This window comes from Actinia tenebrosa, unplaced genomic scaffold (assembly GCF_029948245.1).
Source record: "Actinia tenebrosa isolate PJP-AT-01 unplaced genomic scaffold, QUT_ActTen_1.0 PGA_scaffold8__29_contigs__length_14323225, whole genome shotgun sequence".
Lineage (NCBI taxonomy): Eukaryota > Metazoa > Cnidaria > Anthozoa > Actiniaria > Actiniidae > Actinia > Actinia tenebrosa.
This window is the reverse complement of record NW_028292585.1, coordinates 13775589-13788079: the sequence shown is the minus strand read 5'-3', so window position 1 is coordinate 13788079 and position 12491 is coordinate 13775589. Positions and strand designations below refer to the sequence as shown.

Here is a 12491-nt window from a genome sequence, read left to right as displayed (position 1 = left end):
CACTAGACTATTTGCGTTGTTGTGTTGTTAAGGATTGATTGAATTGTAGTACACTTGGACTGACTGAATTCAGTAAGCTTATATTCGTCTCTTGGATATTTTCTTATAAACTGCCGGCAAGAAATAACAGAATATTTAGAAGTCAAAAGAAGTTACTAGTAGAACTGAGTTATCAGAATTTCAAAGTTTTTTTAGTGTTTTCTCAGCCAGAAATGCAAATTTATTTATTTTACCGTAACATTTTGCAAAATCCTTTTCAGAAAACATCGACATTCCAAAGGGTAGAGTGCACGCCATTGTAACGTGAAACACTCAGTTATGTAGCGCTTACTACTGTAAAAGTATTTAGCTTTAGTTGTCAAATTCACTCGGGTATGAACCAAGCAAAGACACGTAGAGGTATTTGCTTTTGTTCATAATGTTTTGTTCCAGTAATATTTACTATTTCGTACAAAATATTTGCAATTAGACACGGACATATGGGGTACACCCTACCACACTAACTAAGCTTTGCTCAGTTGATTAAATAATTAGGGAAAAAGTTCTTTTGTCGTAGGTTACGATTCCTTTAATGTATATGATTATTACAGAAGATAGTACTTTAAAAACTGGAAATAGCCAAAAAATGATTGAACTCGTAACCTCTGTTGTAACATTGGTAAAAAAAAATTCTGGGCATACGAGTTTTGAATGTGGTGGTGTTTTTGTTGTGGTTGTAGTAGTTGTTGTATTAGTCATAGTGGTAGTACTGGTAGTAGTGGCAGTAGTTGTAGTCGTAGGCTAAACGAGAAAACATGTTTTCTTAAATGTTTCCAAAGGTGGCAAAACTGTCAGGGAACATCGGGAAACATGTTTATTCAATATCGGTTAGCGTATGCGCACTTTCAAGATAGAGCTAGCGTTGCTAAGTAACGGACTTTTAGAATGTTAACTTTCGTGGTTAAACGAGGAAACATTGGGAAACATTGTTTCCATGCGTTTTGGAAGCATGAATTGTTTCTGCCGCACAGCAAATGTTTCTGCCGCACAGCGTCTTGGAAGCAAAATTTGTTGCACGTAGCAATGTTTCGCATGTGGCTAAACTTGGAATCATCAGGGAACATGCGCGCGGGAAACTTGTTTCCTCGTTTAGCCAGGGCCGTTCGTATTCTAAGGATGCTATTCAACACAAGAACTATGAACAATTCATTTGCTTTAATCGTTGAATGATTTTCCTGACTAAGTACAATGACTCTATTTCTATTGGTTAATAACAAATCATAATTCAATGTCCAATCGAGTGTCCAAGTTTAGAAAGCTTGTTGTGTTACCATTTCTTGAACGAAGATGTACCCAAAGCCTTTAATACTCTTGTTACCGTTATCACCTCCGCAACGAGCCTCGTTTCCTGCCGAGTTCTTATCGTTTTGACCACAGCTACTTCCAGCTGTCCCGAATCCAATACGTGATTCTGGGGAATTACAGTTGTTGTCTTGGTTCGAAACAATCCCGATTCTTGCCATATTTAGCACGTTGAAACCTTCACGGTTGCAGTTGGGCTGAAGGGAGGAACCGCTGACCAGCTTCTTCCAAGCATCTCGTCCTTTGCTCGTCGGTCTATACTTGTTATCAGCGATGACAGAGTACAAAGAGTTTGCTTTATAATCCAAGGACAACCACTTAGTTTCACTGCCTGTCTTCATACCTAGACATAGTCTATCGAACGGAACTGTGGAGTACGTCTGGAGTTTGGTTTCAGTGTTGTCGAGATCACCATATGCGCTAGCCACGTTGTAGACCTCATTATTAGTCCAATATGGTGATTTGTAGTGGAAGGTGTTCTGTAAAAATATAATTTTAGTTGACACAGGGAAGGAGGGACAAGAACAACAGAACGACACAGACTCATACCCAGTCGTCACCTAGGTTTATAGAGCTATTAAGTGTGGTGTAACTAAAATCGAACGATAAACTTCCAGGTCTAAATTAATGATTACTCCTACAGAAATTCTCGCGTGTATTTTTTTTTTCATGGTAGGATTTTCTGTTCATATATCTAATTGTTGGAAGTAGAGAATAAATCCTGGGAATAAGTTGTGACAAGATTTTAGCCATCGTTTGTGTGATTGGACCCGGAAATACGTCAACTTAAAAGCCCTATTTACTGTGAACTCATTTCTTCCCATCAACCACAGCGTGAGTAAGATACTGGGTACGAGTCTGCAAAAGACACGGGTCGCGGCACTAATAATACATCAGAAAGATTTCATGATTTTCGAGCTCACGTTTGTAATGTTTCTCAGTGTCTCGCTAGTAAAATATCAAGCGTCTTTCAAAACAAATGTCATTCAGAAGACATAAGAAGCATGATATATAGATGAATGTAACGTGTATTAAGAACCTTATTCCCGTCAATTTTCATGACCATAGTCCATCCTCTCGATCCGCAAATCTCTTCCATGTAACAGTAAGCCTTGATGATAACATCTCCTCGCTTTAGATAGTAAACTCCACTTCTGGATTCCCTGAAATCGAAAATATTAGTCCTCATATGAAGGTTTTGGACGAGAATATGACAGCGACTATGTTAAATGGAATCACTTTTTTTGGGAAATTGATTTTTTTCTCATGTAAAATGATTGTATTGTTCCTGCCATCCAACATGGCTGCCGTCACGTGATCGAGAAAAGCATTTCATAATAATGTCTACCTTTTGTCCGATCTGATTTGGGTACATGATAAAGCTGGCTTCTCAAAGCTTCCCAGGCGAGCCTCTTCAGATTGCTCTTGCGCAAAGATATATCCAAAGCTCTTAATGCTCTGGTCTCCGTTATCAGATCCACATCGCGCTTCATTCCCTGCCGAGGTCTGGCCGTCTTGGTTACAATAGCTTCCAGCAGTCCCAAGACCAATACGCGATTCTGGAGTCTTACAATCACTGTCTTGGCTGGACACAATTCCAATCCTCGCCATATTCAGCACGTTAAATCCTTCCCGGGTGCAGCTACGCTGAAGTGAAGAAGCTCTGATCAACCTCTTCCAGGCGTACCTTCCGTAACTGGTTTCTCTATAATTACCATCAGCGATAACTGAGTGAAGGGAATCTGCTTTGTGTCTTAAAGTCATCCATCTTGTTTCGCCGCATGATTTGAACCCCAGACACAGCTTGCTAAAGGAGACTGTTGAGTAGGTTTGGAGTTTAGTTTCTTGGTTATCAAGACCTCCATCTGCACCAGCCAAGTTGTAACCTTCGTTATTAGTCCAGTATTTAGAGTCGTAACTGAAAGTAGTTTTAAAAACGTATTATATATATTTTTAGTCTTCCGTCTGCTTCAGTAAAAATCCCATAAAAATAGTCCCTTTAGCTCCCTTTCACAGTTACCAGCGCCAACTTGAAAGATAGCCGTGCCTTTGTATCGAAGTGAGACGAACGGTGAGCTTGCAATGATAGAGACGACCTTTTTAACACCTTAAACATTCGTCAAATTTCTCTATCATTGCAAGCTCAGCATTCGTCTCGCTTCAATACAAAGGCACAGCTACCTTTCAAGATGGCGCAGGGAACTCTGAAGGGGACTATTGTATATCCTATAAAAGTTTTAAAAACCTTTGATCCATCGATCTTCATGATCATAGTCCAAGCTCTAGACCCACACATCATTGCCATATAGCAGTAAGCCTTGACAACGGTCTGACCGCGTTTCAGATAGTACACTCCACTCTGGGATCCGCTGAAAGGTAAAACGTTCCATCTACTTAAAATATCTGTAAACATCGTAATTGTTTTGCAGTTTTGGTTTCACGAGACTTGATGGCTCAACGTAACACATTATCACTCATTCCCTCAGTATATGCAGACTTTGAGACAGGCGCACGAACCGCCGAGAAGAAACAACTTGTTAGCAAACTTGAAGCACCTTAAAACGACAGTATAACTTTTGGCATGGGTACTTCTAATGCGAACACTTTTTTTGGTGCGCGCTGCGGCTTCTATAGACTGTTTTCGTTGTGGTGCAATTTTTTCCCCATTACAGACAACGTCATGTGTCATTCTCTTGAGAATAAGATTCTTTGTTTGAGTCATATCTATATTTGTGTGTCTTCTCATGCGCAACCGTTAAACAATGAAATTATACCCTGGGGAATGATACTTAATGGAATTCACGTGAACATTAAGAGCTATTCAAACCAACCAAGAGTAAATAATGTTCAGGGATGGATTCAGGATTTTTCGGTATGGTTCGCCATATATGATTCGAAATTTTACAAACTCAAGCACCGATTATAGACGCATGCAGAAGATATCAGCTCATATAGGTGCGTGCGCATCCCCTGCACTCATTCCCTAGTGTTTGAGCAGAATAACTCACCTTCTAGCTGCTTTGATGTCAGTACAAGATGGTGCTGGATTTTCTCGAGAGCCTAACAGTGCCTCACCGGATAACTCTTTCGCAAAGATATACCCAAACACCATGATGCTCTTGTCTCCATTATCTGCTGAACAGCGTGCTTCGTTTCCAGCGGAATTGCGGTTGTTTTGTCCACATCTACTGCCTGCAGTTCCAAGTCCAAGGCGCGAATCAGGACTGTTGCAATCATTCTCTTGATTGGCAACGATTCCAATTCTTGCCATGCGCAACACGTTAAAGCCTTCGCGATTGCAGTGAGGTTGAAGCGAGGATCCTGAAATCAGGCTCTTCCAGGATTCGCGTCCAAAATAAGTTGGTCTGTATTGACCATCAGCAATAAGAGAATGAAGAGATTTTGCTTTGTATTCCATAGACATCCATCTTGTCACGCCATTTCTTTTAAAACCTAAGCATAACTTGTCGAAAGAGGTCATAGAGTAGGTCTTGAGTTTAGTCTCAGTGTTGTCAAGCCCTCCATCAGCGCCAGCCAAGTTGTAAGGTGCTTCATTGGCCCAATAGGCCGAGTTGTAATGAAACGTAGTCTGTTAGGAAAGAAAACGAAAGAGAAACGTACTTTGTCGTAAGAATATAAGGCTGTAAGTTTGTAACGTTTGACGGGCATCAGTTAGAACATATTTGCAGACCAGTATTAATGGGGTTTCAGTTGACTATTAAAAGCCTTTAGATTTTAATGACTAGTCTAAAAGGTAGTCAAGCACTGATAACCATGTGTTGCCAGCAAGAAAGAATTAAATTGATCGCGATTCAACTGACGAACTTCAAACTGCGTGACACACTGGAAACGATGTTTAGTGAAACCAAGGAAGTGATGGATAAATCGATGCACAAAAACATAAGCTGTGAAAAAAAAAACCCCGGGATGCATGGACGAGCTGGAATGCGTCTAAATAGGCCCTTTGCAGCTAAGCAATCACGTGCTGATTAATTCACTGAGAGCAAATGAATGAACATTTTAATTCCCATGGGTGAAATTTACTGGACTGCAAACAAACTTTCTACAACCTGTTTCGAGAGATCGTAATAAAACTGCATTTTGTAACACGCTGGACACACATGTTTTCATTCAGCTCTTTTGCAAGTATAGCTAAAAAAATCACCAATTTAATATAAAAACAGAAATTTTGCCCTCCAGTACAGACACGTGACCGTTAACTGCAAAGTGCCTATTGGTGGCGCAGAACAGAATGGTCCGCAAACAATATTGTGAAGGCCCTATGCGCCTTCTGGCGTGAGGAGCGATAATGAAACCAAGAAATGGATAGGGAAGCCACACTGAACAGTAGAGCTAGGGAAAGAAAGAGCCACATTTTTGCAAACCTTTGATCCATCGATTTTCATGATCATAGTCCATCCGGTTGAGCCACACAACTCTTCCATGTAACAGTAAGCCTTGAACATGGCTTTTCCTTCCTTACTCAGATAGTACACACCGCTTTTGGCGTCCCTAAAATTAGATAAACATGTAGATGCTTACATTTTGACTTGAATATCAACTTTTCGAATTCTTTCGACCTTGGCCTCGGCAGTATAATGTTTAGCTGCGCTCGGTCTGTACATTCCGACCTCGGCCAAGATTATCCCGTACAGACCTCCCGCTCGGTTAATAAGAGTTTTATTATATGAGCACTTTTCATTGAAAAGGACAAAATGTTTTCGCCGTAAGATTAATATGCGATCGGACCGGTTGTAATACCGGAGAATCTAGACCAGTCAGGGATGCGATCTGTCCAATCAGATTGCTCGATTTGCTAGTGTCCTGGCTCTAAGATTCACGGTCATATAATAATATATATTAAATGATTACGATTGAAATATACGGAACTGCTATTGGTTCGATTTCCCCCAATAAACTTAACGCTTGTTTTGATTTTTGTGTTTTGAGGTGTCAATTTGCCTTTAGCTTCATGCATCCATGTTGGATGAAACTGAATTCAACTAAACAATTGCTGTTGGTTTCTACATTCATGTCATCCAATATGGCCGTTATTTTTCCCGCCGTTTTTTAATCCCTACAAAGATTTTAATTTAAAATAATAATTAAGGCCTAGGCTAAACGTCGAACTTTCCATGCACCGAACTTAATTACATCAAAGAATGTCGCCTCATTATCACCTGATATCCATTGTTTTTAATGAGTTCGGTGCATGGAAAGTTCGACGGTTGCCCTAGGCCTAAGATATCTTACGTTATGTTGGCTTTGATTTGTTTACACGAGGAAGCTGGATTGTCAAACGATCCCAGCGGGCCATTCCTTGGGGCTATCTTAGCGAAGATATACCCAAAGCTCATAATACTCTTATGCCCATTGTCAGGAGAACAGCGAGCCTCATTTCCAGCTGAATTTCGATAATTCTGTCCACAATAGCTTCCATGTGTTGCAAATCCAATCCTGGAGTCTGGGCTTCTGCAATCGTTTTCATTGTTACCAATTATCCCGATCCTTGCCCCGACATTTCTGTTTGCATTAACGTTAAATCCTTCTTGATTGCAGTTGTACTGTAACGAAGATCCGTCGATCAAGCTCTTCCAGGCGCCTCGTCCATTGTGCGTTGCTCTGTACTTACCATCAGCGATAAGAGAATGCAAAGAATTTGCCGGGTATCGCAACGGCATCCATCGGGTTACTCCTTTTGTCTGCATACCCAAGCATAACTTGTTAAAAGGAGTCGTTGAGTAGGTCTGGAGTTTGGTTTCTTGTGTGCTTAGTCCTCCATCCGCGCCAGCCAAGTTGTAACCTTGGTCATTGGTCCAATACGGTGAGTTGTAGGTAAATGTAGTCTGCAAAGAATTAAAAAGAGAGAGACGTTGAAACTATTGACCAGTTTGCACGAAGGTAAATTCTTTAAGTTGCAAACAAATGTTAATTAATTCTTAACTAATTCCTTCTCGTGAATTAATTTTTTTTAAATTTTTATAATAGCTTTTTATTATTTTGACCCCCTTAATCAAATGTAAAGGTTGTATAGCTTTTGAGGTATGCTTAAGATATTGAAAGTGTCCTACCTTTGATCCATCGATTTTCATAATCATCGTCCATCCCTTTGAGCCACACAACTCTTCCATGTAACAAAAAGCTTTAATGGCCGTTGAATTTCCATTTTTCAGGTAATACACACCACTCTTAGCATCCCTAGAAGGATTTGCACATAAAAAAGTGAATTCTCAATCAAATAACGCAGGAAAAACTCGGGACACAGATTAAAAAATAGAGAGGCAGAAAAAAAACATACTTTATGCTGGCCAGGTCGTCACAGGATGATGCAGGTGAGTCATAGGATCCCAGAGGAGCACCTTCCACTTTCTCTTGCGCAAAGATGTAACCAAAGTTCATAATACTCTTATCGCCATTATCACCTGCACAACGGGCTTCATTCCCAGCTGAATTGCGATCATTTTGTCTGCACCAGTTCCCGTTCGTTCCAAAACCAATTCTGGAATCTGGGCTTCTGCAGTCGTTCTCCTGGTTACCTATTATCCCGATCCTTGCTCTGGTTTGGCGAATAGGATTAACGTTAAATCCTTCAAGGTTGCAGTTACGTTGCAAGGAGGAACCCTTGATCAAACTCTTCCATGCCTCGCGTCCATAGTGAGTTGGTCTATATTTGCCATCAGCGATGAGGGAGTGTAGTGAATTCGCCGTCTCTCTGAGGGTCAACCATCTTGTTTCACTGCCTGTCTTCATTCCCAAGCATAGTTTGTTGAACGACATCGTAGAGTAGGTCTGCAGTTTGGTTTCTTGGTTGTTGAGCCCTCCATCTGCTCCAGCAACGTTGAAGACGTTCTTGTTACTCCAATGTGGTGAGTCATAACGAAATGTGTCCTGTAGATATCATGAACATTATTTGCCGATGTTAAAGTTAACCATTGGAGGGTAGGTGTTAGGGGAGTCGAGGGAGAAAGGAAAGTTAGTGCAAGAAAACACAGTTATTTCAAGGGCATGTGCTTATGAAATGTCATGGAAACTATTGACGTTTATGAAAATCTCCTTTGTCGCGACAGCAAACTGTACGAATTTGCTTGTGTAACTAAAAGAAAACTATTTTAAAACCATCATAAGGTACTTTTCAGTTAGGTTCGCTCCACACTTACTTCCACCACATTTATTATTTACAACACACTACACACTAGACTGAACTCCTATGGTGACTTTTATGGAGGGAAGAAAATCGGAGAAACAGCAGAAAACTCTCGTGACAACTGAGAGACACTTTGAACAACTAAAAAGTAATCTATTAAATTGAGCTGATCCTCGCAGTATGTGAAGCAACTTATGCAGCTGCAAATTGAAAGACTCAGAAAAAATTCCAAGTCTTGAACGTGGAAAAAAAATCATAGCTTAAGTCCACTTATTGCTGGTTTTCACATGACGTCATCAAAACATCAAAATCTAAACTATAGATCGTATAAAGACATTTCTCAAGTATGTTTTAGAAGTCAGTGTTATAAGACACAAGAAAAAATCTCAAATCATTTCGATTTTTGGTTCCCGAGTTATGAAGGTTGAGTTTGTGTCACGCAATACCGTCACGTCTTTCTAAATAGCGATGAAAATATGAAAATAATTTACTTTAGTTGAAAGATTTTCCCTTAGACACGTTTAAAATATCTATTTAAAGTATGTGTAAGTGAAAAATAGTCAAACATATTAAATATTCCATCATTTTAAGCCTTTAGAATTTCGTCCGCCATGATGGTGTACCAACTTGGAACACCAAGATGGCCGCTCCATACATTTTAACCAAAAATTGCGTCATGTTTACTCGCCTATAGTTCCGCAACGAAATGCTTTACAGCCTTAAAATTTAACCAGTATATGTAGTTTGGAACGCTTTACAAGAATATAAGACTTTTATTTCATTATAATGCGAATTTACGCTTTTGAAATTCATGATGACGTAGGTGAAAACCAAGAATAGGATAAAATGTGAGGTGAGGTTTAGTAGTAGTTTTTCAAACATCGGTTTTCCACCTTTGATCCATCGATCTTCATTATCATAGTCCATCCTTTAGATCCACAGATCTCTCCCATGTAACAGTAAGCCTTGGTATCAGCGCCTCCTTGTCGAAGGGTGTAAACTCCACTATTGGCATTTCTGAAAATTTTAATCAAATAACAATGGGTTACCTTAACAGTCACATAACATTTACGCGACTTTTTAACTTTGAATTACAAAATTAAGTATGAGAAACGAACAATGTTTCGATGCAGCTTGCATCATCCTCAGGTTCTGAATACAAAATGTAAATGCTATATTTAGGAAAAAAAAAAAAAAAAAAAAAAAAGAGAAGAAAGAAATACTTTCATCTCGGTTCGGTTTTGGCGATAGAATTTAACTTTTTAGATTATGAAATCTATTCACGCCCTGATCCTGTAGTTAACATTCTTTCCCTATAGTTAATTTGTATGTCCTGAAAAATCACTCGAAATTTTGAAAATAGTTTTTCCAAAAATAATTAATAATTTATTGGCATTTTGGTGAATCCAATTCAAAATCCTATTTTCTTGTGTTCTTGATTATGATCTTTAGTGGTCCCACAAAGATGTTGACTGATTCTTATAAAGTTTCCCTTACCTATTTTGTTGCAAGATTTCTTGGCATGTCTTGGGTGTATCCGCAGAAGCGTACCTCAAAAGGCAAAGCACTGCCAGTAGGCCAAACATGGTGACCTTTGATAGAATTGAAAAATTTTTGTAGAATAATTAAATAATATTTGGAAAAATATGTCTTTTTAATCTAGACAACTAAGATAACATAGAAAGGATTTTCATTTTACAAAGCACTATACCCCATTCGCACCTAAACGTGTTTAGTTAAACTATGTTTTCATTAGGGAAAAAATTGAGAAACTAGAAACCTACAAAATAATGAAACTTTCTAAAATATTATCAGAGCAAGACAAAGGATAGCTTACACACCTTATTTTACCAAAGATTGTGCAGTGTTCGTAGATAGTTTTCCAAACCTGTTTAGTTAAGCCACTTTAAAACATGTTTAAGCCTTGGTGTGAATGGGGTTTAGTTTTAAAACTCATTTACTTTAGTTTGATGTTTATCTAGAATTCTGAAAAGAAGCATGAAAGTGTACATCAACCACGCAGTTAAAGTACATATAACCTTCTTTGTTTCAAAATACCTAATTCTTAAAATAAAAAGAACCCATTAACACTTAAACTAGCCCTATTCACTTTGTTTCAATATTGGCAAATTTTGAGCCATTTGAAAATGGAGCCCCTTTGTTCAATGTATTTCCATATCAATGTATCTGACAAGAACAAACAAAGACCTGTAACAATGAAGAAAAGACTCATATATCGTTGAAGATGAGACATTATTAAGTAGTCCAGTTGAATGGGTCCATTACGGTTTAAAACACCCCTATTTACACCGCGCAAAATAACGACTTACTGCTAAATAGGATAAGACTAAAGACCCTTTATTCTCAAGACGGCATTTGCATTCACGTTCGAAAATATTTCCAGGAAGTATGCTATTCACTAGAATTAAAAACACTTAGACAAACTGAACGGTTATTTTGATGCAAATCCAGACTTTTTTCTATATTTTTAAAAGCCTATATTTTTGCGTAGAAAATTCTATTCAAATAGTCTCTTTTATAGCCGTAAAAAATTATAGTCATCGCAGAACCGAAAACAACCTCTTGGCTGATATAGAACGTTTAACTAGGTATATCTTGAATTGAAGACTCTTAAAGGATAAGCAAGTAAGGACATTAAAAGCCAATTTTTGTTTAGTATTATAGTAGATTAGTAAGATTCATAAAAATTCTGGATTACATATGGAAAATATCTAATAACTTAGATTTTTTGTAGTAAAATTACAATTCTAGATAAATGGCATGTCTAGCAGATCTAAGGACAAAGTTTCCACAGAAGTTGATTTTGAAACGGAAATGATTATATATAAATAAACTATTTTAAAAAGATACCAGCTTCGAAAATACTATTAATATAAACTTCAAGTGATACACCAAAACACGAGATACCAGGAATACTTGTTCATTATCTTTCTCTAAGCATTATCGAGTACTCTAATTTGATCTGGCTCTGAAACGACCAACCTCTGGTCTGATCAAAGTCAGGACACAGTTTATTCACAAATATAATTGGAATTTTTAGCTTGTTAGGTTTTGCTGAGGGACGAAAACTGGAGAAACTTGAGAAAAACCCTGGAAGGGAGAAACCTTACCTCCTAGCCTTGAGTAGCTGATTCGTATTGCCCTTCGGTCTTGCGGCAACAGGACGGTTCTTGATGTGCTTTCTTTCCTAGAAGTAATAACTCTTCATCTGTTTATCAATGCTCTTTTATATCATTTTCGTACAATAGTGACAATTGCGTAGTTTCTTTCACGTCGTAATGTCAATCAGTGACATTACTTGTTGTGTGGTTGTAGGCGTTGTCTTCATTAAACACTTATAGAATAATAAACATTAGGAGGGAAAAAGTAAAATTTTTTGTACTATTTATCATCTATATTTTCAGTTATCTTGTCTACCTTGCTTTAATTTACACTTGCATTATAATAAAATGTGGATACAATTGGTGAAGAAATTTGACTGTTAGCTGCAACAATCCACTTTTACGTAACTAAAAAAACTGCGCTTATTATACGTATCTATATTTTAAAAACTCTTGCGAATATCGAGTAGTCCCGAGGGACAACTCCATATTGGAAATATTTGCAAGCTTTTTGGTATTTCAAATTCAAGTTGGCTTTTTTGTCGACTGTGTTAAGCTAGTCTTCATTTTATTCTCACTTTTATCTATCTAATCTATTGTAATGCAAAATCCCAACGAGAGTTTAATTGACTCTTAGAACAAAGAAAGTGTAAGGACTGCATCGCGTGTTTGCTTTGCTGTCGACGAAAAAAAATCAAAGTTCACAATCAATAGAAAAACGTTTTTTCTCTACCATAATCTTCAAAAAACACCAATAAGTAGGGTATTACAAAGATATTTTAAAAATACTACAGGACATGTGTTTTTTTGTGCGTGTGTTTGTGTGTTTCTTTGCCTTAAGAGTGTCATAAGGTAATTTTTTTTGGATTATTTTCTTTATTGCA

At 38.0% G+C, this 12491-nt stretch overlaps 1 protein-coding gene across 2 annotated transcripts; it reads right to left on the bottom strand.

The window, feature by feature from the left end:
• Positions 1-1179: 1179 nt before the first annotated feature.
• LOC116291557 (uncharacterized) lies at positions 1180-11689 on the bottom strand. Of its 2 annotated transcripts, none has more exons than XM_089041011.1 (12): positions 11617-11689; positions 9983-10077; positions 9379-9502; positions 7640-8229; positions 7413-7539; positions 6595-7187; positions 5727-5853; positions 4350-4930; positions 3587-3710; positions 2690-3270; positions 2381-2504; positions 1180-1820 (listed from the first exon to the last, which is right to left on the bottom strand). In XM_089041011.1, exons 2-12 carry the CDS (start codon positions 10069-10071, stop codon positions 1290-1292), a joined length of 3591 nt encoding a protein of 1196 aa, XP_088897137.1. In that variant the 5' UTR covers positions 10072-10077; positions 11617-11689; the 3' UTR covers positions 1180-1289. The 2 variants fall into 2 exon arrangements, with proteins under 2 accessions (XP_088897137.1, XP_088897138.1); XM_089041012.1 differs by lacking the exon at positions 11617-11689 and adding an exon at positions 10327-10399.
• Between the last annotated feature and the right edge of the window lie 802 nt (positions 11690-12491).